This window comes from Emydura macquarii, unplaced genomic scaffold (genome assembly GCF_026122565.2).
Source record: "Emydura macquarii macquarii isolate MOO-44397 ecotype Brisbane River unplaced genomic scaffold, CSIRO-AGI_Emac_v2 contig_561, whole genome shotgun sequence".
Classification (NCBI taxonomy): domain Eukaryota; kingdom Metazoa; phylum Chordata; order Testudines; family Chelidae; genus Emydura; species Emydura macquarii.
The window spans coordinates 9399502-9422615 of record NW_027130698.1 but is presented as its reverse complement, the minus strand read 5'-3'; the positions used below and the strand labels follow the sequence as shown (position 1 = coordinate 9422615).

At 40.4% G+C, this 23114-nt stretch overlaps 1 protein-coding gene across 1 annotated transcript; it reads right to left on the bottom strand.

Annotated features, from left to right (window-relative positions):
- Positions 1-1213: 1213 nt before the first annotated feature.
- On the bottom strand, positions 1214-22732 carry LOC137147645 (uncharacterized). Its single transcript, XM_067539950.1, has 5 exons — positions 22228-22732; positions 14872-15048; positions 12414-12620; positions 4152-4365; positions 1214-2465 (listed from the first exon to the last, which is right to left on the bottom strand). Exons 1-5 carry the CDS (start codon positions 22690-22692, stop codon positions 2275-2277), a joined length of 1254 nt encoding a protein of 417 aa, XP_067396051.1. The 5' UTR covers positions 22693-22732; the 3' UTR covers positions 1214-2274.
- Between the last annotated feature and the right edge of the window lie 382 nt (positions 22733-23114).

The window sequence follows — 23114 nt, the reverse complement described above, 5'->3', positions numbered from 1 at the left end:
CTTTAAAAAGCCTGACAGTTCCAAGGACACATATGAATCATCCCTAAGTAATATCGTAAGGAAGAGATATCCAAGTTAAATTAAACTACTAGGCTCTTCCAAAGGAATGTGTCATCCAGCAAAGACAATACAGGGCAAATTTACCACTCCATGAAATAATACATACCATTAATATAGCACTTTTCACCCATACATCTAAAAGCTCTTAATAAAGGTGAGTAAACCATTGTTCCCATTTTGCCAAAAAGGACATAGATGTATAGAAGTTAAGTGACTTGCCCATGGTCACACTGCTAACCAGCAAGAGAAGAGAAGAGAACACGTGTCCTTTGCCTATCCACTTCAGTACCTCAGTTCTGTGTTTTTTCCAAAGCATTTATCATATACAATGCATGTTAATGTTTTATATTTCTTAATAAATGATGTACATTTATATCCAGAAGTGTGGATATAAACAGAAGACCAAAAAAATCCCCAAAACCCAAAAGTCAGAAAACAGTGAAAAAATATTCTGCCTTGATCAGAGAAGTAAAGTACATCTTTTCCAAAAAAAATGTTTCTAAGACATTTTCAGAGATGTATTCTGTATCTAAATTAGAATAATTCCTCCCAAAATATAGATGGGGTATGAATCAGCAAATCATGTAAACGCTGCTGCTGTATAATGGGGTATAGAAGGATAATTTGGTCCACAGTCTACATTACGGTAGATTAATATTGTACTCAGACAATTACAGTATTTATATAGAATGCTCATGTTTTCTCTTCCAAAAGAGGAGAAACTTTCAAACAAGTTAAGGTATTGTATGGACCAAATTCTGCTCTAACAGCTATCCCCTTCTATGCAACCCCAATGAAAATCATATTTCTTACTGGAAAACTTGGTTTCTCAAGTTACATACATTTATTGTGTACAATAAATACATACATGCATGTATTTTGGTGGAAATATATACTGCAGTTATTTGCCTTTCTGACAATGGTTGCTCTTATTAAAACACTAGCCAAATATTATTACCTGATGCCATAACTTCACCTTAGAGCTGTGATTTAATGAAGGTGGGTTTTCTGAAAATTGAGGATGCATGTGAGTATTTTGTTATTTGTACAAGACACTTCCTGAGATTTCACTGACTGTAGGTTTTCACCAATTTGCCTGTTGCAATGGGGTAAGTAGAAATCTCAAATACTTGTTTTCTAATCCAAGTTGATCCTGTACACACTGGATTAACTTTTAAAACAAACCCTTTCTGAGTGGTAAAATGGAAAGAAGATAAAAGGGAGGGAAAGGGGGAAAAAGAGATAGAAAAATCAAAACTCCCCCCAAAATAGGGAGGACCCCCCAAATTTTTTACACTGAACAAGTTTGTTTATTATTTTTTTTTAATTTCCAAACAGAAAAAAAATAGTTTTCCTTTCAAAACCTGTAGAACAAAAATTACTTCAAACCGACACCTTTCACAATTTTATTTTCCATTTTTTGACTTGCTCTAGCTGGAACCATGACAACAAAGTTTACACCTGAAGGAAACAGTTGCAGTCTATACAATGATGTTTTGGCCACTGCTACTTAATTCTCTTAGAGCTGCTGGGAATTTAAGCATACTCTTAAATTACAAAGTCTGACAAGTGGGGGACACGTTGTCTATCAAGAGAGCAGACAGGCCCTTTGCCACCTCATCCCGATTTATTCCCCAATCTACCAGCATCACTCCCATCTCATCTGTATTATCCCAGAGTAAATTAAAAAAAAAAAAAAAAAAAAAAAAAAAAAAAAAAAAAAAAAAAAAAAAGACCTGAGTCTTCAAAAAGACATCTGAGATTAAGGCGTGACTTCAGTGGGGCTCAATGTGGGCCCAAAGGTCTGCCCATGTGCATCACATTGCAGAACCAGGGTTGCACCACAGGAATTGGTAGGAGGTTTGCCAATAACTTCAATAGGAGTAGGATCATGCGCGCAGAGGACAACTTGAGGCCATTTTTTGCCCTATTAAGGGCTTGACCCTGCAGTCCACTGTCACATGAGCATTTCCAGAGAAGTCACTTCATGGAGTAAGGACTACAGGATCAGCAAAAAGAACATCAATTCCTCCATGAGAGGTGAGGGAGAAGTGACTTTGGATCCTAAATGGCTTGAGCAGGCCCCTTTAAGTTTTAGACAGCTGTGCTGAATTTGAGGTCCTGGATTTTTTTTTGCAATAGGAGTTATGCAAAGTTACCATCCAGTTTGTTTGTCCTAGAAATAGCCAGAGATCTCCACAATGCTGCAATGCTTCATTCCACCTGTTTATTCAAACATGTGGTAAATAATCCGTTCTGCTTAAAATCCTCTGACACTTGCTTTGAGTGTTGTATTTTGGCAGACAGTGCTTCAAAGATATCATTCTGATCCACTGCTGTAGCAACCCTGTAAATGAATTCTTCCAATGATTCCAAGCCTCTCAGGCCAAGATTTACTCCACAGCCTGCCAGAAAGTGGATAAAATAAAAAGACATTTAGAAATGGTGGTTAATGTCACATTGAAATATATGCCAATTAGCACACAAAGTAGAGTTGTTAATCTCCTTTGCTTTAAGCAATCAACATCAAGTGTATTATACTGGTTTTACCACTAGAAATATTGATTTCAACTTGATATATAGAATCTGTTGGCAACTCAGCAAGTAAGTATCTGCTTAACTTTAAGCACTTGCTTATATATTTTGCTGGATTGGGACCTGTATTGTCTGCCAGAGATTGGGACATAGATGAGGTGTCTGCATAAGATAAAAGTAAAGCTGATATATTGCAGAAAGCAACCAGATGATATGGCAAAAAGTGTATTCACCCCTTTGATAGAGGATGTCTATTTGTCAATATTCACAGTTTAGAGGTATGGTAAAATTCCCCACTGCCCTCAGATGATCAACTATCAGCTCCAGTCAGACAATATCAGTAAAGACTGCAACTGTTTCTTTCAGATATAGATCTTGCCTACATGATTCATGCCTCAAGATTAGACTACAGCAGTGCTTTTTACATGGGGCTATATTTTAAAACCAGTGGGAAATGAAAAGTGAAAGTCTGTAATAATATCTGACTCACAGACTCTTGCCTCTTTGTAATAATTCACGTTTACTTCTAGATCAGAGGTAAAGGCAGAGCTAGCTTGCTAGTGGTTACATGTAGGCCATAAAACAAATGTACTACATCATAGTTTAATTTAATTCTAATTCTATGTTACTGCAAGATCCATTTAAGATTTTTAGATCCCTTAGTTTTTATTCAACTTAGTTTTAGGAATTACTAGTATGTTCAAGAATTTTAGCTTGTATCTTTTGCATACAAAGACAAACAATCTCAAATAATTTTGAGGTTGAAATAGGATTCAAATGGACCTTACTGATAAGTATCTTTCAATTTTCTTATTTCAAACCAAAAGCAATCTGATAATGAAACATCCAGGGAATTCTGCATAGTTGGAATCACAGTCATATGGAAAACAAATTGAAGATAAGCATGAATGAACTACCTCAACGATTCTCTGTTGCTCTAGTTATAACAGATAGTTTTGTAGTTCTGAAATTACACTTTTACGGTAGACTCCAAGGTCAAGTTTGGGTGAGGAGCAACAGCTATTTCTTTATAGATTCCTAGATTACAAATCCACAAGAGACCACTGTGATCATCTAGTATGATCTCCTGTATAAACACAGGCCATAAGATTTCCTTGAATTAATTCCTATTTGAATTAGAGCATATCTTTGTAGAAAAACATACAGTCCTGATTTAAAAACTGCCAGTGATGGAGAATCCAGCGCAGCTCTGCCTACGTTTTATTCGAGGACCATTAGGCAGTTTTACTATATACACTTTGATCCTTTACATTACTTAGACCAAAGGCTTAATTTCAAATGCAGATAGCCTTGAGCGCTTTAATTCTACCACTAGTTACCTTCATAGGAGCAACCAGATTGCTCTGACTCTGAATAATAATAAATAATAATAATAATAATCACTGATTCTGAATAATACTGGTAATTGTTTCATTTTTTGTACACAGAATGTGTTTTCTCCTTATTATCTTCTATTATGGTGTTATGCTTACAAATCTAGGTAAATACAAATACCTAAATAAATAAGGTAACAAATACTGTAAATTCCAACTCACCAGTGTCAAAATTCAGCACTCTGGCTGCTTCTCCTTCCACAGTGACCACTACATTGTCCTCCTCAATGAAGGCTGCTGTAACCCTCCTATGAGACAGCATAATCTCAAAGAGTCTCCTACTACACTGGACATGATGTAAAGTCAATTCATTCACCCTGGGTTCAATATCCATCTTGTAGGCATTGAAAGATTGGTGGAATATGTTCTTCATTATCTAAAAAATGACAAATCAAAGATAAAAATCTTAATTGCAAACCCCACATTTGCACACCCAACAAACATCTGTGCATGCATATTAGGCAGTTGTGCATCTATACAGACATGCAAAGTTGGATGAGCGTAGGCTAAACAAGAGAAATAAATGTCTTGCCCCTGGCAAGGAAAAGGATGGGAGTGAACGGTGAGCAGAAGAAAATTAGTGATGTTTTTTAGGGCCCCTTCCCTCAATGCAGCAAATACTTACGCACATGCTTAATTTTACACACAAATAGTCCAAATGACTTCAATAAAGTTAAGAACATGGGGAAGAGTTTCCAGGTTGAGGGTCCCAGAGGTTTCTCATGGAAGGGAGTACATAATTTCTGCTTCGGTATAACCCCTAGCACAATGGAGGCTCAATTCTGATTACGCCTTTAGGCACTGCTGTTATATACATGTCTAACACTACTAAAAACAGAAGAGGAAGGGTGATTACCAGCCCCTTTAGAAAGGGGAATGGAGTTGAATTTCATCTATAAACATGAAAACAAATGAAGCTTTCACTGTGAAGGCTTTAAAACTGGGGTTAAATTGTTAGTTAATTACGGAGGAGAAATCAAGATGGATCATAACTAAAAGAAAGTAAAAATCATTAAAATTGTTTATGAATATTAATCACAAGTACTCTTTCTTCATCAAATGAGCCATCAATCTTCACTCAGGATCAATGCTAATTAGTTTCTTTACCCTGATAACAGCACAAATAGTCCCCATGCATGACATCACTCCTTTCCTTCTAAGATCTAAGAATGTCTCTTAGAAGAAAGCAGAATGCTGTGTTCAAAGAATGTTCTCTCCCATTTCAAACAATGATTTGAGCTAGTCTTAGTTGCTTAAACCATCTTGTATGAAAGGAAATGGATTTGCTTTGCTTACTTTTTGCAGATAGCTATTGCTAAGTCCAGTTTCCCACAAGTTGCATGGTAATGTAAGGTTATTACTAAAATGGGGGGGTAATGTCATGTTATATGGAATAATATCACTATACTTTCCCATAAAAGTGGAGTATTTTCAGTTACATGTACGAACTTGAATCAAAAGAATCAATTCACGTATGAGGCTTTACCTCTTTTCCGTAAAATGAAAGGAATTGGCCATTTCAACTGATATTTTTGCTAATAAAAGCCCAGTCCTGACTTCCTCCCACTTCCCCAACCCCCAACAAAGAAATATAGCTGATTTTCCATGTAATTGGGGGAAAGAATATTATTTTCTCTTTAGGCTTCACCTCAACTTTAGGTTGTACCTTGCTTTTTTGGATGTCCTTGATTTCCTCATAGACTATTATTCCAGCTACTGTGTAGCAGTGAGGTCTATCACCTTACTAGAGTACCTTGTGTTTCTTGAAGCTGAGTAACTTCAAACTCACTCACTTGCCTTGGGAAACTTGATATCCCTTCCCCCTCTTGAATCTCATAATACTTCACTTTTCTCTCTTCTGTTACTTAATCTGGCTATAAAGAGTTATCCACTTTATTGTTGGATTTAATTGAGGTCCCTTCACTCAGGATATGTCTACACTGGGGAAAAAAAACAAAACCAACCCTGCAGCAATGAGTCTCAGAGCCGGGATCTACAGACGGGCTCCCAGTACAGCACTAAAAGTAGCCATGTGGATGTTCCATCCCAAACTAGAACTTGGGCTTTAAAGCTTGGGAAGTGGGGTGAGTTTTGAAGTCCAAGTGCCAGCCTGAGCACAGCATCTACAGAGCTATTTTTAGCACCGGGACATGAGCCTTCCTCTGTAGACCCAGGCTCTGAGACTCACTGCTATAGATTGGGAGGTTTTGTATTTGTTTTGGTTTTTTGCGGTGGAGATGTACCCAAATATGAGCTTTCCAGTTCACTCCACCACAGCATCTGCCACTGGATAAATGCTGGGATTTTTTTCCTTAGTAGGGGGTCATTTATATCCAAGGTCCTTACACCATGACTGCAATTGTGACAGCGCATATGTAGCCTAAGATTCGCTCACCACTCTGCATGTGGCAACTGTCCCCACATGGGACAAATTGAGGAGCTAATTGGTTAAGGACTGGATGGTTAACCAATTAACAAGGTGATTCTGCTCATCAGCGGAGGATAGCTAAGAGAGAGAGAGAAAGGAGGAGGAAAGGAGGGTTAGAGAAACTGCAGATCTCAGGTAGGTGAAAATCCCTCCCACCCTCTCCCCCAGGTTTAAGAGTTGGTAAAAACCTGGGGAACAAGAACTCTTATAGCACAATGGAAATGAAGCACATGGTGTTGAACTTGCCCCAGATGTGAGTGGTCGGTATACTGTATGCGGCAAGGAATCCAGGGTGAGAGAAGCCTGGCCTGTGACAGCAACATTACATTTATTTTTATGGGTTAACACAGTACAACAGAGTCTCCATTCAGGTATTTTGGAGACACTCATAACGTTATCAGAGAGCTCTGTTAATTATTTTCTAGATGAATGTGATAAAGATACTAGAAAGGTCTAAGCAGGTAACAGCATGGTCATTATCTGGGCTGGACTTTTAACTGGTTGCCTCGTTGTCCGGGTACTGCAGTAGCCTAACTTCTGTGCTAATGATAAATGGAAAGAGTTTAAAGCCTATCTGCATCATAAAAATGCATACCAACTTAGTGGGGGTCTGGAGTGGGGCAGGAAAACACTGCACTTCATTTAAATAAAACAGAAAACACTATCATCCTTGTAAGTGTTCACTTTTTTTCTTCTAATCTCCAATAAAGTTAATGGGAGCTACAAATCTTACCTGCATTGAAGAAAAGTAAAAAAACCTGTCTGTGTCATACATGTTTTGGGGCGTTGTTTTTCTTCCACTGTTATAGCAAGAGAATGTGAATTGTATTTTGTTTGGCAACACTACCGCTGGAAAATTAACAGCCGCTGTTTTTCAGGTTGGAGGAGGTCTTCCCTTCATTCCCCTTGCCTGGTCAGTGGTCACTTATACAAGTTCCCTCCTCTCTGGCTTAAGTTTCCTTAAATAATTAACTTGCTGAAGCAGGGGGACTAGGTCATGCGTCTGCCCTTTGAGTGCTCAAAGCACCAGGCTACCGCATCATTCCCACACTTGTGCGCTCTCTCTGGTTCGGTGATTCTTTCATTATTTTAGCCACAGTGGAACAGCTGCAACAAGAGAGACCGAAGGAGCACCTCAGACTATCCCATAGCCCACGGGGTAGAGCACTCACTTGAGAAATGCCAGATCACAGTTCAAATCCCTTTTCCCCTGTAACAGAATGGGGGATCTGAATGAGCCGTCTCCCGCATCATAGGCAAGTATCTTAACATGTGGGCTAAGAGTTATGAGAGAGCTCACATTCTCCCCTAGCTTCTTGTTTAAAGTAGCGTAGGTGCCTAACATTGAGAGCTTTGAGAACTCCAATGAAAGGGAGGTGCCTCCCTGCACCCTAGACATAGCTTACCTCAAAGAGAGGGCACAACTTACCCCCAACACTTCACCATGGTATCTGCCATTGGCTAGCATAGATGTGGAGTAGCCTAGCATCGTGACTTTCGTGAATCTCTCCCCATTCATTGTATAATGAGAGAAGCCTAGGAACCTAATGCAGGATGTGTGAATCCCAGTGATTTTCTAGGTGTAGTGATGCTGGTAACCATGCCCAAGTTTCTTTGTGAATCTATCCCCATGCCATCACACACACACCCTCCCCCTCCACCCCCAACAGTGACTTTTGGGTTTAAATATTTACAAACCAATAGAAAGATTATTAATGCAGAGCATGTCCAAGTCAGAGAGGGCATGGTTTTGCATTTATCTGTAAGGGTACAGCAAGTTTGCTTTAAACATACTACCACTTGTAGTACAAATGTACTTCAGTAAAGTACAGTGAATTGTCTACATTTATCTAATATCAAGCAATGGGCATAAAGTAATTCTATAAGGGAACCAATACGTTTCCTTCACTTGTTTTTCTTAAGAACACTAGGGCTGATCCTGCAATACGCTAAACAGGCTCAGCTTCCATTGACTACAATAAGAGCACGGGAAACTGATCCTGGAGTGGAGTCAGAATTTCTTGCCTTGTCCCTGGTTTGTTTGTTTTTTTACGATGGGTTGAACCAACCTCCTTTCCAGATTTCAACAGACCTAATGATAATGCAGCATAGTATTGAAGTCTGGGTTGGGATTTAGATTAGATTCATTTTATTGTTTCCCTTCCAGAATGATACACAGGATCACAAAGAGAAAGCAAAACACCTGCATTCAAAAATGCTTTATTTAATAAAGACTGAAAAACTAAAACAATTATGAACAATTACTCAGCTGCCTGGTTTATGTCCTCCACCTGAGCTCAGTGCAGCACGGTAAATCAACATGCAGACATTCACCTGCAGAACAACTTTAATGGCGATTTAGGGTCTGGCCTTGTCCGCAGCTAAAGAGCAGAAGTTACTGGATAAATGAAAGTACAAAAATAGTGTCTGCAATGGCTCACTTGACCTTGAGGATGTTTGTCACATTTGTTGCTACTTAACATAACTGTGAAAACTACTCATCTTAGGACTTCCTCTGTAGTACGAATTCCAGTGACCAGCCCCAAGTTCCTATTTTAAATAAAGAAATCAAGCTTTTTTAAACTTTTGCAGGACAGGTGGAATTTTAAGGCTCTAATGTGGTGTGATTTCTCATGAGATTGGCTGTTTAACTTTTCCACATCACAGTAAATAGTTTCCAGAAGCACTGTTCATCAGAGGATATAGGTTCAAGTCTTGGCCCAACCACTTTGCACACTTTAAACAGAACAAAGCAATGAGAAAGCAGCCCTAAAGGGAAACCTCTATGCCATGTAGGGGACAGAGAGATGGAGGCAGAGGCCAACACCTTGGCTAGAAATAGAAGGGGGATAGAGCTGGAGTGCATGGCATCTGCCCAATACTGCTTGTGGGACTGCTGCTGCTAGTGTAAAGAAGAGCAGCCTGACCACCTGCCCTTTGAAAATCAAAATGTCTTAACTTGGACATGCAAAAATTCAGAAACCCCTAATCACAAGCCACATTTGAAAATTAGGCCTATATATAAAGCTTCTGTGTTCAGAACTTCAGCTCCTGCTTCAACTGTCAATCAGGAGTTTTGCCTCCTTAACCCAGTCCTTTCCAGGTTTGGGTGAGAGAAACTGTGAGCTTTAGCTAGGAATTTACTATTTCCCTGGTAGTTTTCATACAGCCTGATCACATAGCTGACTATTTGCTTACTTGACTGCTGATCACCAACTCCAGAAGAATCTCTGGTGCCAGACTGCTAAGATTATTGCAACTGCACTTGGAGTAATTGTGTCATTGTGGGGGAAGGGGAAAGGGTATTAGTGCAGTGGGTAACACATTACCTGCTAAACTGCTAAAGCAATATGGTTACGTGGCTTAATATTATAATGTTTAGAGTGGCAGAGTAATACCCACCTTATGTGTCCTTCCACCCAAGCTGCATGCCTAACTGACCTCATTGTTTCCTTCTCCTAATTTCATTTCTGTCTTCTTCCATGTGACCTACTATGCCTAGAACACGTTTCTTAGCCTTTTCTGACATAGCTCCAGCCACACCTCCTTAAAACACACTTCTTCTGTCAAGTCTATAAACTCTAGTCCTCGCCATAGAGTGTTATTATCTTATAATTATCTTATAAACCATGAGCTAACTGCTTACAATATTCAGCTCAACATCCAAAGAAGATTCCAAAGTATCTTCATAGCTCTTTGAGGCTAAATGCAAGATTTGGTTTGGTTTGATTTTTGAGTACTTACCAAGCTACCATATATTGATAAGTGATAGACGTGGACTGCTGACTTTTTGTAGAGGAGGATTGCGTCACTCACAAAGAACATGGTAATTTTATTAAAAAAATTCTAAAGTTCAGTAAATAAAGAATGATAAAAGATTACTTGGAAGCAGATAGGTCTGCAGCACTTCTGCAGAATTGTTTTCCTGTTAACCTTTAACAATGATTCCGCTTTGTATAAGATATTCATTTTGTTCAGGTAAAACATTATTCAATTACAAAAGGTAACTATATTAGAACTTGTTCTAATCTCTTCCTGCTTCAAAATCTTATCTTCTTCGCAACTGTATCTGCGTAACATTTTGCAAAGCAAAGTTGTTTGCTGTTCAGAATAATCTCCAGCATTCTCCTCTGAAAAGGCTCATTTTTATCCAAAGATTCACTCAGCTCAACAGGTCATTGCCACTTAAGTGGTAACTAAGTAACCACATGCTCATTTCCTTGATCTGGCAGGTTAGTAACATAAATAGACTTATGCTAGGAAGATGACTCACCTAACACTGATGACATGCAGAAAAAAAGGTATTATTTAGAAAAAGTGTCGAAAGGAAAGCACATTATTTCTGCAAAATAAAATAAAACCCTATCCTGCTCATTTGAAATAGTCATATTGTGAACGGGGAAAGAAGGGAGGAAAAATCCTTGATAAACTACTACTACTAATTTATATTAGGCAGTGTTGTATTTCATCACAGGCTAACTCTGCTATAAGTCATGCAGTAACAGGGCTCTTCAATCTAGTGCACCAGAAAGGTGAAAGAATAAAAGAACACGCTGTGATTGTTCATGATAGAGACCAAAACTGCGGGAAAGGCATTTAAAATTGAGGATTGTGATGTGTGTTTTCAATACTCTTTCTACTCCTCCCTTCACCTCTCTCCAGTAACATATGCTGGAACTGTAAAAACTACTAATACTGCTACCAATAAAGCATGATCCTGCAACCCTGTAGAGTGAGATGTGCATACTCACAGTAGTCAGACTCAAAGACTCTAAGGCCAGAAAGGACCATCATGATCATCTAGCTTGACTTCCTGCACATTGCAGGCCACAGAGCCTCACCCACCCTCTCCTGTAATAGACCCATAACCTCTGGCTGAGTTACTGAAGTTCTCAAGTCATGATTTAAAGACTTCAAAGACTTACACTAGTTTAAATCTGCAAGTGACCCGCTGCAGAGGAAGGCAAAAAAAAACCCCCAAAACAACCACCACATAAACCCCAAAACCTCAGGGTCACTGCCAAATTGGTTACTTAAATTATATCTGTCTATCTAATCAGTATATTTTCAGAATGATTGCACTCTACACTGTGTGCTTAATGTGGATTGCACAAACTTAAAATATTTGGTCTAGAAAAATCTTGGGCCCAATTCTGATCTCATTTATACTAGTGAAAACTGACTTCAATGGCATTACCGCCCTTGTTCCTGATTTACATTCCTGTGAGTAAGATCAGAAACAGGATTACAGGACTGGCTCCACTGAGCTTCCAGCACTCTAGCATAAGGAGATATACATGAAAATATCAGAAATATTCAACACGTTTTGAAGAGCTACACTGTCTCTCACAGCCTCACAGAGAAGCAGCTCTGATGAATTATGAACTTTAGCTGACTTATGTACATTGCAGCTGGAAGCACATCTCCCAGCCTACGTAGACAGCTAGCTTAATTTGAGCTAGCATGCTAAAAACAGTATATGGACATAGCGGTATAGGTGGTGATCCAAGCTAGCCTTTTGAGTACAACCGGCCTGCTTCCCTGGGATCCCTACTCAGGTGACTAGCCCATGCTGCTGTCCATGCTGCAGCGTTCACACTGCTATTTTTAAACTTGAGCAGAGCTAGCATGTGTCTTGTCTCCCTTGGGAGGCACATTCCCAGCTGCAGTGTAGGCATACCTGTCTGTGCCTAGTTCAAAATTCTTTCCCATACTGCTCATGAGAAAGCAGCAGCTTTAATTGCGTGTCCAGTCTTTGCAACTGAAACATCAACTCTTTTACATAGTGGCTCAGACCAAGAACTTATGCATCTGATCATATGTTTTGGGCCAACTTTCTGCAACTGAACTAAACTCCAGTTGACGTAAATGAAAATCTTGCCTGAATCAGGGCTGCATAATTTTGCCCTGTGTTGCCAAATTTAAAATATTGAAACATAATACCCTTCTCAAATCGTTTCCTGGCCCCTTGAAAAGCAATAATTCTGAATACTCACTGAGGAATTGAGAGTGTGCCGAAGAAATCTAACAACTTTGGAATCAGAAGCTGGACATGCCAAAGCCATGTATCGATTACGGAACGTCCCATAGATTTTCAGATGAAATCCTGGCTTCAGAGATTCCTTACCCGTGGAAGAAATATCTACCCCATAAGCAGAGAGATCAAAGTATAGACTTTGAGCACGGATCTCTGGAGTTGGCACCTAGAAAGTGCAAAAGAGGGAAAAATAATTAAGGGGAAATCTAACGAATGCATTCATTTAATAGATTCTACCTGATGACCCTCACATGGGATGCCTTGCAATAAATTAAATATTTAGAGAGTGAGGTTTTATTTCTGGCTAAGAATTCAAAAAGTTACTAGTGCATTTGCATTTTTTAACATTTAATAAAACAGTTCGCATGACTGATGGAGCCAATTGACTTCAGTGTTCAACTTGCTCCTTACAACAGCAACGTCTACAAATTCTCCAGATCACTAGCAGGCATCCCTACCAATAACGACACCAACAGGAAAAAGATTTTTTTCTATAGTTAAAAAATTAATAAATTTTCCCATTTAATTTTCTTCCTATGTTGCTCTAGATTGGTTTTCTTCATGCTGAAAGCTGAGAAAAGAACTCCTCTGGGACACTAGTATATTGTGCTTTCAGCACAGTAAAATTGCACTAAGAACACTAAAAGCAACTGCCTTTTCCATAGGAACACAGCATGGTCCAAGGGACTGGGCACTGATTCAGACATGAGATCAAAGAACTTGATTCTACTCCTGATTCTGACATTGCCCTGTTCTGTGATCTTGTCCAAGTCACTAAACAATTCTGTGCCTCAATTTCCCCATCTATTAATCATGCTTTCTTCTTTTGTAAAATGCTTGGAAAATTACAGATAAGGGCAAGTATTAGTAGAGAATAATTGACCTTTTTCAATAATATTATGGTGTGATACTTTTGTGGTATTAGAAATTAACTGCCTCAAAAGAAAAAATGTCTTTGGACAACATCTAAAACGCAGTTAATTGTAACATTTTTAATTGACTGAACGTGTTTATAATTTATAAGGCAGACAGTTATTTGAAGCTGCTCAGGCGCTTGTGCTAGTGTCAGAATTATTAGGATGAGAGAAAAAAAAGAGACCATGAAATTCCAACATGACTGACGACAAACTTAAATTACAAACAGACATCTTAAAACTATACATATACAAGAAATTAATTTTGCATTCATAGACAAATCCATTGAATGATCTACAGGACCCAGCTTCATCACAATTTGTCCCACATACCAGTGCAAAGAAGAAAATAGTTCTGCTTGTGTTGAGACTATTGTAACTTGAGACCATTCTATAGAGCCAGTTCTGTCAACTAACTAATCTTTGTTCCATGTATTTCAGCTTGCTAATACAGCACCAGATTCTGCTGCCTTACTCAATACTCTACACTTGTGTGTAAGTAGAGGATGATATAGCCTCCTCCACATCAGTGTGGCCAAAAACCATTAATTTTCCACAACTGTGAAAAATTTAAATTTAAATAAAAATTTAAAAATGCTTAAAAAATAAAGCATTGGTATTTATCTATAGCAATTATTAACAAACCCTGAATTATGCCCAGCCTACTTATGTGCTTTTTTCTTAGAGTCTTTGTTCCCTGGATAACGAATAACATCTCCTGAGTCTTGCGTAAAACTTGACATTTCCCTTCCTTGTCACTCACGGCTTGTTTCTTTCCTTTCAAAGAAAGAATGGATTAGCACAGCAATGCATGGAAAAGGCGACTGGCATAGTGTGCAACACGTCTATTCTCGTCATCTTCCCTTAATTTTCTAGTAGTCAAACAATCCAGTGCACATGGTAATAATTTCCTCTAATCAGTTGTTCCTTTATGTAACCTTGTTCAGCCCTACTTACTGTAGTTGCCAAGGAAGTTGAATATGAAGCTGGTGGGGTTAGCTATTTTCCTTAACATTGAGGACAAAATTAATTTTAAACACAGGCAATAAAACAACAGCAAAAAACAAGTTACCTCTTATGCAACATTCACAATCTTACATAATCATTTCTTACCCCATAAATAATTTAATATATGTTTTAATGAATTGTTATTCAATTGTTGCAGGGCCCAACTGGTCAGTAAGTGGCTTATGACCATAAGACCTTCTACTGATGTACTTAGGACCATCTTCAACACATATGCATGTCTGTAACATGTTTAGGATATCTATTAATCATTTATTAACCTTTAAAAAGCCTTTTAAAATGTACTCCAGAATATGAAGCGTGACCTATTTAACTCAGCGGGAGAGGGAACACTTTGCAAACAAACTTTAGTAGGTTAAGGAAACAGTCACATAGCATCATAAAAGCCCTGAAATCCCCAACTTCTTTCTATAGTATAGCGCACCATACAGCAGATGGGAGTAAACAACTGATAGCAAAGAGTGTTCTCTTTATTACCTGTCTCTGATCAGGTCTCTCAATAGCTGCATTTGCTCCATAAGCATTACAGGATTCCACGATGTACTCTGGACTGATCCCAAGGACTGAGCTTGATTCTCCACAGGATCCATCCGCTACCACAATTATTTTTGGCCAGCCAGAGGCTAAACTCTTCCTTATAAAGTCGTCTGAGAACTGAAAGAAAAGGAGAGTCACCTGAGTGTCGTATGTCGATCTGTTACAGTTAAACACAGACTTTAGGGCGCAGATCTCCTCTGAAAAGTGACTGTGTAAAAAAAGTCCCATGTCATTCAATTGATCTATTTCTTCACAGGTCCTTACCCTGAGCTGTACTGGACATAAACAGCCAGTCCCAAGGACTTGGTCCAAGAACCTAATCCAATTAGGCCAGTGGTATTACTCCAGATTTACACTTGGGTAAATGTGAGCAAAAATTGGTCTTCATCTACCCCAACAATACAGACACTGGCAACACCCCTTACGTTATTGAAGATAAATAATCAGTGAAGCATGATACTGGCAAGAGACACACAGCGCTAGCAGGTGGTGCTTTTTGCAACTATCAAATTTCCCATATCTGGGGCTTATACTATGCACCTGGGGTATAACTTTAGGGTTACTGGCTTCCCTCTAGCATCTAGTAAAGTGATTACTAAATGCTAGGAAGATCACCTGCAACAGCTAAAGCAAAAAATGTAGACAAAACCTTATTCAGGTCTACTGATATATGCAGTGCAGAAGCATATTACATTCCCCGACGTTGGGCTCCAGAGATGTAACCGCAAAATAGTGACACTTCACATTTCTTGACAGACTTTCATCAGAGAATCTTAAAGTTCTTCAGCAGCATTAATGTTACTGATGAAGAAACAGTCAGAGAGAGATTAGGAACCAGAATCTGATCTCATTTACATCATGTAAATCCAGAATCATTCTAATGAGAAGCTTGTGCGGGATTATTGTGGGACCAGTGTTACATGAACTGACATTGTAAAACAAAATGTTCATGCATGGCAGATTAAATGAAATGTAAGCAGTATTGTGGCCTAAGGGGTTTTTAGCGCTGCCCTTCAAACAACTTCTGTAATGATTAAACACAGCTACAACAGTTGTTCACAAACATTCTCATCAAATGTATATTGTAAATGGCAAAGAACATTCTAAATGGTAGAATTAAGGTGTCCGATGGTTTTACGAGTATTTCTGAGCACTCACTGCTCTAGTCCACCTGAAATTGCTAAGCATTTCTGTATAGATAGTCAGATATTTCATATATGAACAAGCTTTGTTATAAAGGTAGCTGGGGCAACATCTGATGCAATAAGGTTAACATCAGTTGTACCTATCACATCACAGTTCCTATTTGAAATGGTTAGCTTATGTAACTAAAAAAAAAAAAGTACAAATGAGAGAGAAACAAAGAGACAGTCTAAAAAGACTAAATATCTTTTTATTCATGTGGAGATTTAAGGCTGAGCCTCTGGGGTATGTTTACAGTTCTACAAGGATGAAGTCCATTGAGTTGGTTGATATCTTACACAATTCTTGACAATATAGGTGTCTCTCTGTTTCTCTATCTAGTGACAGAGAAACAGTGGTAAATATAACCTGTGTTATGCAGGAGATCAGGTTAGACCATCAAAACAATCTCTTCTGGCCTTCAGACTTCTCAGCCAGATCCTCAACTGATGTAAAATCAACATAACCAATTTACACCAATAGAATTTACAGAACTGATTCAGAATTACACTTTAACATGTAATCATGAATATAATGGAGGCTAGCTTACAATGTAATGGGAAAACATTCAGCCTTTGCATAACTCCAGAATCCCTGGAGTTCACCACACACAAATTTGTCCCCAAAAGGGGACATATTCAACCACTTACTTTTGCTTCTACATTTTAGCTCATCCATTATTTAATATTTATACTGCAGCATCACATTGTGCTAGATTGTGCAACCCCTACTCACTCTGGTGAACACTCATTTATATAAGTAGCCCCAATGAGGTTATTCTATTCTCTCATCACTCATCACCATCCAGTAGCGCATTAAGCCCCATGACTAACATATATCATTCATTTGTCTTCTCATTCTCTCCCCAGGGAGAGAAGTATGTGTAGAGGAGTATCTGGCTTTCGTAGGATTTTCAGGGATTTTTAAATTTTGATTAGAGTTTTCTTCTTCTTTTGTTTTGTACGCTGGCGAGGGCCAATTGTCATAAGATTTACACAATCTTCCAATTCTTATTGTAAATTTCATATCATAGTTTCCAGAACAATAAACCCATCTACATCTAGGTTTTTTTTTATTGGCGAGAGTGCAAACAAACTTATCTACTGGTAATGCCAGTTTGGCTTGAACTGTTGCTTAATTATATGGTACTGGTAATTGTTTTCACTAGTTAGATCTGATATAGCTATGATGTATACATAATGCCAAATCAGGTAAGATTAAAGTAGTAAAAGAATTTTTGTTTGCTTAACAGTCAAGCAAACAAAGATTCTTTTACTACTTTAATCTTACCTGATTTGGCATTATGTATACATTATATTATCTTTGTGTTAGCCATATTAGACCCTTTGTTCACCATAAAGCTCACATTTAAAATAATCCACTTACATTAACTCTTAAAATGGTCCAATAACTCTAGAGCAACAGAGCCAGTTGCCCATGAATAAACATCTCAGAAGATCATAAAAATTGAGCCTGCATTTTTTTAAAAGGAGTTGGAGACATTTATTGCCTAAAACAACCACTGCTGCTATGGAGTTATTGTTTACATGACCTTAACTTCTCATTAGTTTTATTTTTTATCTGAATTATGAAAGACATTTTACTCTCAATTTCTACCTTTGCTGCACTATGCATGATACATATAAATGTGCATCTTAGCTGGAAGTTTGTTTTATTTTTACTATGGTGGTAAAGAAGTGGAAAGAAGAAAAACATTCTAACCCTATTATTAGAAACTATAGTACTATGGACGTGCCTAGAGGCCATCTTGTGCTAACCACTATACAAACGTAGCAAGAGACACAGAGGGAAAGCGACTTGCCCCAAGACACATAACAGGTCACTAGCAAAGCCCAGGGTAGACTACAGGTATCATGGATCCCACTTCAGTGCAGTAATCACTGGCCATGTTGCCTCTCCAAAAAACTAATAGTATAAAATGAGAAAGAATGCTAGATCAATCTGAATACATACTGGAATATTTCAGACTATAAAAGTTCTTAGCTATAATTTTGTCTATATACTGAGTTTCATCATGAAGAAATTGTACAGCTATAGGAATCAGATGCCAAACCAATAGAACATGTGTAATTACACTGTCCTTCCAACCCAGGTGTTTCTACCTAACACCTAAAGCTGTTTTCCTTTTGTTCAAGTGGTAGAGACCTGTGTTTGATGCTAAAGGGCTGACTTCGCCCCTGCATGTATGTATGTGGCCAGGGTTTGTTACATGGGTACAATAATGTTGTGTATGCCATTTTTCATACAAACACCAGAAGGCTCTACAGAGTAATCAATACAGTTCCAGAAAGAAGTAATAGCAGGGGAGAGGGAGAGATGTGCAAGAGACAAGAGGTTGCGGGGTTTTTTCCCCCACATGAGAGTTGTAGTGAGATGAGTCCGTAATATTGGCAGGCTATTTCAGACAAAAGGAATTCACCGGAGAAGACCCTTGGTTCAAAGGGGGCCAGATTGTGCAGAGGAATGGTTGAGGAACTCAGTGCTAGATGAAAAGAAGGGAAGGCTGTGAAGAAAGGAGAGATTCTTGAGGTAAGCTGGAGCCAGTCTGTTGTGGCATGTAAAAATGAAGACACATGAAGGCCTTATTTCATTCTTCTGATCAAGGAGGTACTCCAAGAACGTGTTCACTTTTCAGCCTCTTTCCCTGTAGACTACCATTTATACTTTCAAAATACATGTGCATGAGGCATCTACATTGTGTGTTCAGAACAACAAATCATTTCTTCTGGCACTGCTGCTTATGCCCCTGTATAAACCAACTACTAGGGATGCTGGAGAATGGTTTAGTGTGCCTGCTCCCCTCAGTACATCAGCATCATGCCCTCTTCGATGGCTTCCTCATCTGGCACCTGAGGTACTCCTTAAACCAGGTCTCCAAAGAAATTGTGAATTCTAGCAACGTTAGGACCTGACTTTGAGAGGCATCAACTTCAATGGGTATTGCATTTGCTCAGTGCCAGAGAGGATCAGGCCCATCATCTGGAAAATGTTTTGTGTCAGATCAAACTAATCTGTTCTGCTATGAGAAATGGAACATTAATCATCCTTTAATTTGTCCCCATTAACTGGAAATTATCCCATGTCTGACAAACAAACAGCCAATACTTAGAGAGCCTTCCTGTTTGTGAACATGCACTTGTTAAAAGTAAAGAGAATGCAGTATTGGGCCACAGCCTCACCTGGTGCATATCTCTGCTGACTTGTGTGGAACTACACTGATTTACACCAGTCAAGATTGGACCAATTTTATTTTAAATCGGTTCTGTTTTCATAACGTCACAGAACAAAGCCTTGTGCTGAGATGAAATATTTTGACATGGTATAAATACATATAGTGAGTAGGACCATCCCTCTTTAGTGAGCAACATTACAGGCTATGTTTTGTGGTGAGGACTGGATGACAACAGATTAGTAATGAGATGTATAACCCAGAGCTATATTCACATCTAGGTCTGTATTGAGCTGAATTTAGCACCATCTGATAGCAATTTTGTTCTTAAGCCCAGTTCCTGGGTGGGTCTAGATATCACAAAGCCACTTTCACAACTGTCCCCCTTTTTTAAACTCTCAGTAAAGGCCAAGGCATGAATGGACAGGGTGAATGAGCTAGCTCCTTGTAGAGCGATGGGAAGAGAACCTATTCAGAGAAGATGAATAATAGCTTCACTGGTGCCAGTTTCAACCACGTTCTTCAGGCCTTCTTTTATAGATTCTTAAACAAAGGACACCAAACAAAAACAAGCCACTCAGAACAGTAGGTTTCAATGGCCAGAGACTTGTCCAGCTTCTTAGCCAGCTGTGAAGGGAAAAGACATTCTGTCCCCTAACTAGCTGCTGTCACAGCTCCTTTTCCTCTACCTTTATATCCCCATCTCTTGATCACTCATGTAACAAGCTGGCATATGAGGGACAAATAAGAGTTTAGGCAACCATTGGCAACTATTGTATAGGCAAGTGCAATGGAAACATTCCCCACAGAGCTCTGTCAATGCATCAGAATTTTGACATCCAGGACGAACTTTTAGAATAGATTTCCAAATGCTTGAATTCTGCCAGTGTTTGTGGTGGGTTGTGTGTGTGTTTAGTTTTATTTGTCCAGTGGGTATAAAAGAGGAGAGTAAGCTGCTTTGAACCTATGTCCCCAGAGCTGAATATCTTAATCTTCAGTTGGGTATGGTGGATTTAACCAAAGTTAGTGCCATTGTTAAATCTGGACAGGCTGTCTAAATTATGCTCACATCCAATATGAACCTTCAGAGGTCGCTCTTCAGCATATTTGTTCCCTGCTTAATTAGATGCTGGCTACAGTTTGTTTAGTGCCTTTCATCTTCATATTTTTTATTGTTTACTTTAGCTAGCTGAAATGGATTACTTTACTAAATGTATAAGAGAGTAATTAGTTTAACAGCATGTCAGATTTATAGATCTGTTCAATAACAACTCATTATTGGCTAAACTAATCCTGTAATGTACACTAACTTAATTATTTCATACATGCTGAAGTAAATATAAAATGGCAGTGTGTCAATGTAACCCTTAACATAATGCCATCTGACTCATTACACTGAAAACAAGAAGAACATATGTTGCCTCCAATCTAAAAAAATCAGAGTCATAATTAGCAAAACATATAGATAATTTATTTTATTATAAGCAATGTTGACCTATTTTCATCCTGCAAAGGAAGATACAGCACAAATTTCAGAGTGCCAGTAACTGTCCATTAGCTGCAGTTCTAGTCAGACATTACAGGTGCAGCATAATGATGGTCTGATGGCTAAGCTCTGAACTGGGACCCACAAGATCTAGGCTTTTGTTATCTGCTGTGTCACAAACTCCATGTGTGACTCCTGTCAAGTCACTAATCTTTGTGGCTCAATTCCTCATCTGTAAAACGGGGATAATCAGCTTTTCTTTGCCAGTAAGATCACTGAGGCAGAGACTCTGTGTTATTATATACAGCACTAGCCCAAGGTGGCTCTGATCTCAGTCACACTACAGTAATTCAAAATACAAAGTCTTCCTTTAAAAGGTGTTAATCCTGCAAATTGCTGGGCTCCTGCTCGATAGTGCTAATTGTAATCCTGCCCTGCCAACATCGTTTGCTTTCCCTTCTCTTCCAGAGGATCCTGCAGCCCTGGTGCACTCCCCCTGCCCCCCCCCCCCAAAAAAAAAAAACACCCCAGAAAGCTTAAAGAATAAATATGATTACAAGATTGGGTCAAAACTTTTGTAAACTATTTTTAAATGGAAAAAAAAAAAAGAGCAGAAATTCCTAACAAAAAAGTGTCATTTTTTTAAACAATAAGATGGGGAGGAGGTTGTCCAAATCCTCCCCCCCCCCAAAAAAAAACACAAACAAACAAAAACAAATTTGGAAACCAAATATTTTTTAAAACAAAACACTGAAAACCTTAAAACATTGCCAAGTGAACTTTTGAGGGAAAGAAGAGAAAAAAAAAAAAAAAAGATTGGGTACCCCCTCTCCCCCCCAAAAAAAAGTTCACATGAGAAAGAATCCAGATAAGTCTTCAGTAAAAGGCAGGTAGAATTCTTGCACATCTTGCCTCTCTAGTTTCTATCTCTTTTCTTTCCATGTGTTTTGCACCGTTAAGGAGACAAACTGCTGATGCTCTCTGTTCCCTTCCAGCCGGAGCAGGCGGCTGCTGCACAGTTGCTTCCAAAACGGCCGAGACCCAGAACTCCAGGGGAGGTGCCTGCCGCAGGCAATGGGCTCCGTCTTGTCAGATGCTGGGCCCCCATCCCGATCGAGTTGAGTGGGAGCCATTGGAAAGATCCAGCCCTATCTGCCGGGGGAGGAGGGGAATCATTCCGAGTGCCTGCAGGGACAAGTCTCTTTACCAGCCCTCAGGGGCTCCCGCTCTTCCCCAGGGAAGTCAATGGCAAAACAGCTCCCACTGAATCTAGTGGGTGCACCGTCAAGCCCTAGCCCCCTTCTCCTCCCTCCTTCTCAGGAGCCGGTGGAGGCTGCAGGAGGGGCGGGGCAGTGGAAGTTGCAAGCCGAAGTTAGTCCCCAGGCAGAGCCAGGACAACCCGGAGCATCCCCGCAGCTGCAGGCCGCCGGGCACTTACCTTGGTGCCCAGCAGGATCCGGATCTGCTGCCTGTGCCGCTGCTGCTCCAGGATGCTCAGCAGGTGCTCCTGGAAGACGCCGATGCGGGTGAAGAAGTGCTCGTTGTCCCAGCAGCCCTCCATGTTATCGAAATCCACCCCCAGGGCCAGCAGGAAGCGGACGCTGCGCGGCTCCAGGGCGATCTGCTGGGGTCTGCAGAGCAGGGCGGCCCGGGAGCGCTCGTCCAGCAGGGTCAGCTTCAGCACCTTGCCGCCGCGGACAGCGACCAGCGCGGCCGTCAGCCCGGCCGGGCCCGCCCCGACCACCAGCAGCGAGACCCGGGCCCGCCACTGGCGGACCCCGTCCACGCTCAGCTTCAGCGCCACGTACAGCAGCACGGCCAGCAGGGTGCTCAGCGCCGTCTCCAGCGCCAGCCTCTCGTACGCCGCCTCCAGCGCGCCCAGGCGCTCGCCCGCCTTCTCCATGCTCAGCCCGCCGCCGGGGCAGAGCAGCGGCTCTTCCACCCCCAGCAGCGCCGCCGCCTTCTTCCAGGGACCCGCCGGGCCTGGCGCGCACGCCCCGCACAGCTGCGGATCCTCCCGCACAGCTGTCACCTCCCCCCCCCCCCCCCGCACAGCTGTCAGCCCCCCCGCCCCGCTTTACGCCCCCTGCCCTCCGGCTGTCGGGCAGCATCAGCCCCGCTCCTCTTCCTGCCTGGTCAAATAAAGGGCCCTCCCCCTCCCCCGCGGAGCCAGGATCAGCCAGGAGGTGCCCGCCCCTACCCTGGTGAGCTGGGTCCGCACTTCAGGGGGGCACCACTCGCTTGGTATCCCCCCCCCCAGGGGGGGGGACAGGGGTAGGCGGGGAGCTGTGGGAGAAGGGGATGCTGGATCTGCTGGGATCCTGC

What these genes read in the sequence shown, in the direction of transcription:
- LOC137147645 (XM_067539950.1), bottom strand. Translation starts at nt 22,692, where the DNA reads ATGGAGAAGGCGGGCGAGCGCCTGGGCGCGCTGGAGGCGGCGTACGAG. An exon ending in GGATCCTGCTGGGCACCAAG is followed by an intron (nt 15,049 to 22,227) that starts GTAAGTGCCCGG and finishes CTTTTCTTTCAG; the next exon opens with TTCTCAGACGACTTTATAAG. An exon ending in AGTGCTGAATTTTGACACTG is followed by an intron (nt 2,466 to 4,151) that starts GTGAGTTGGAAT and finishes ACTTTCTGGCAG; the next exon opens with GCTGTGGAGTAAATCTTGGC.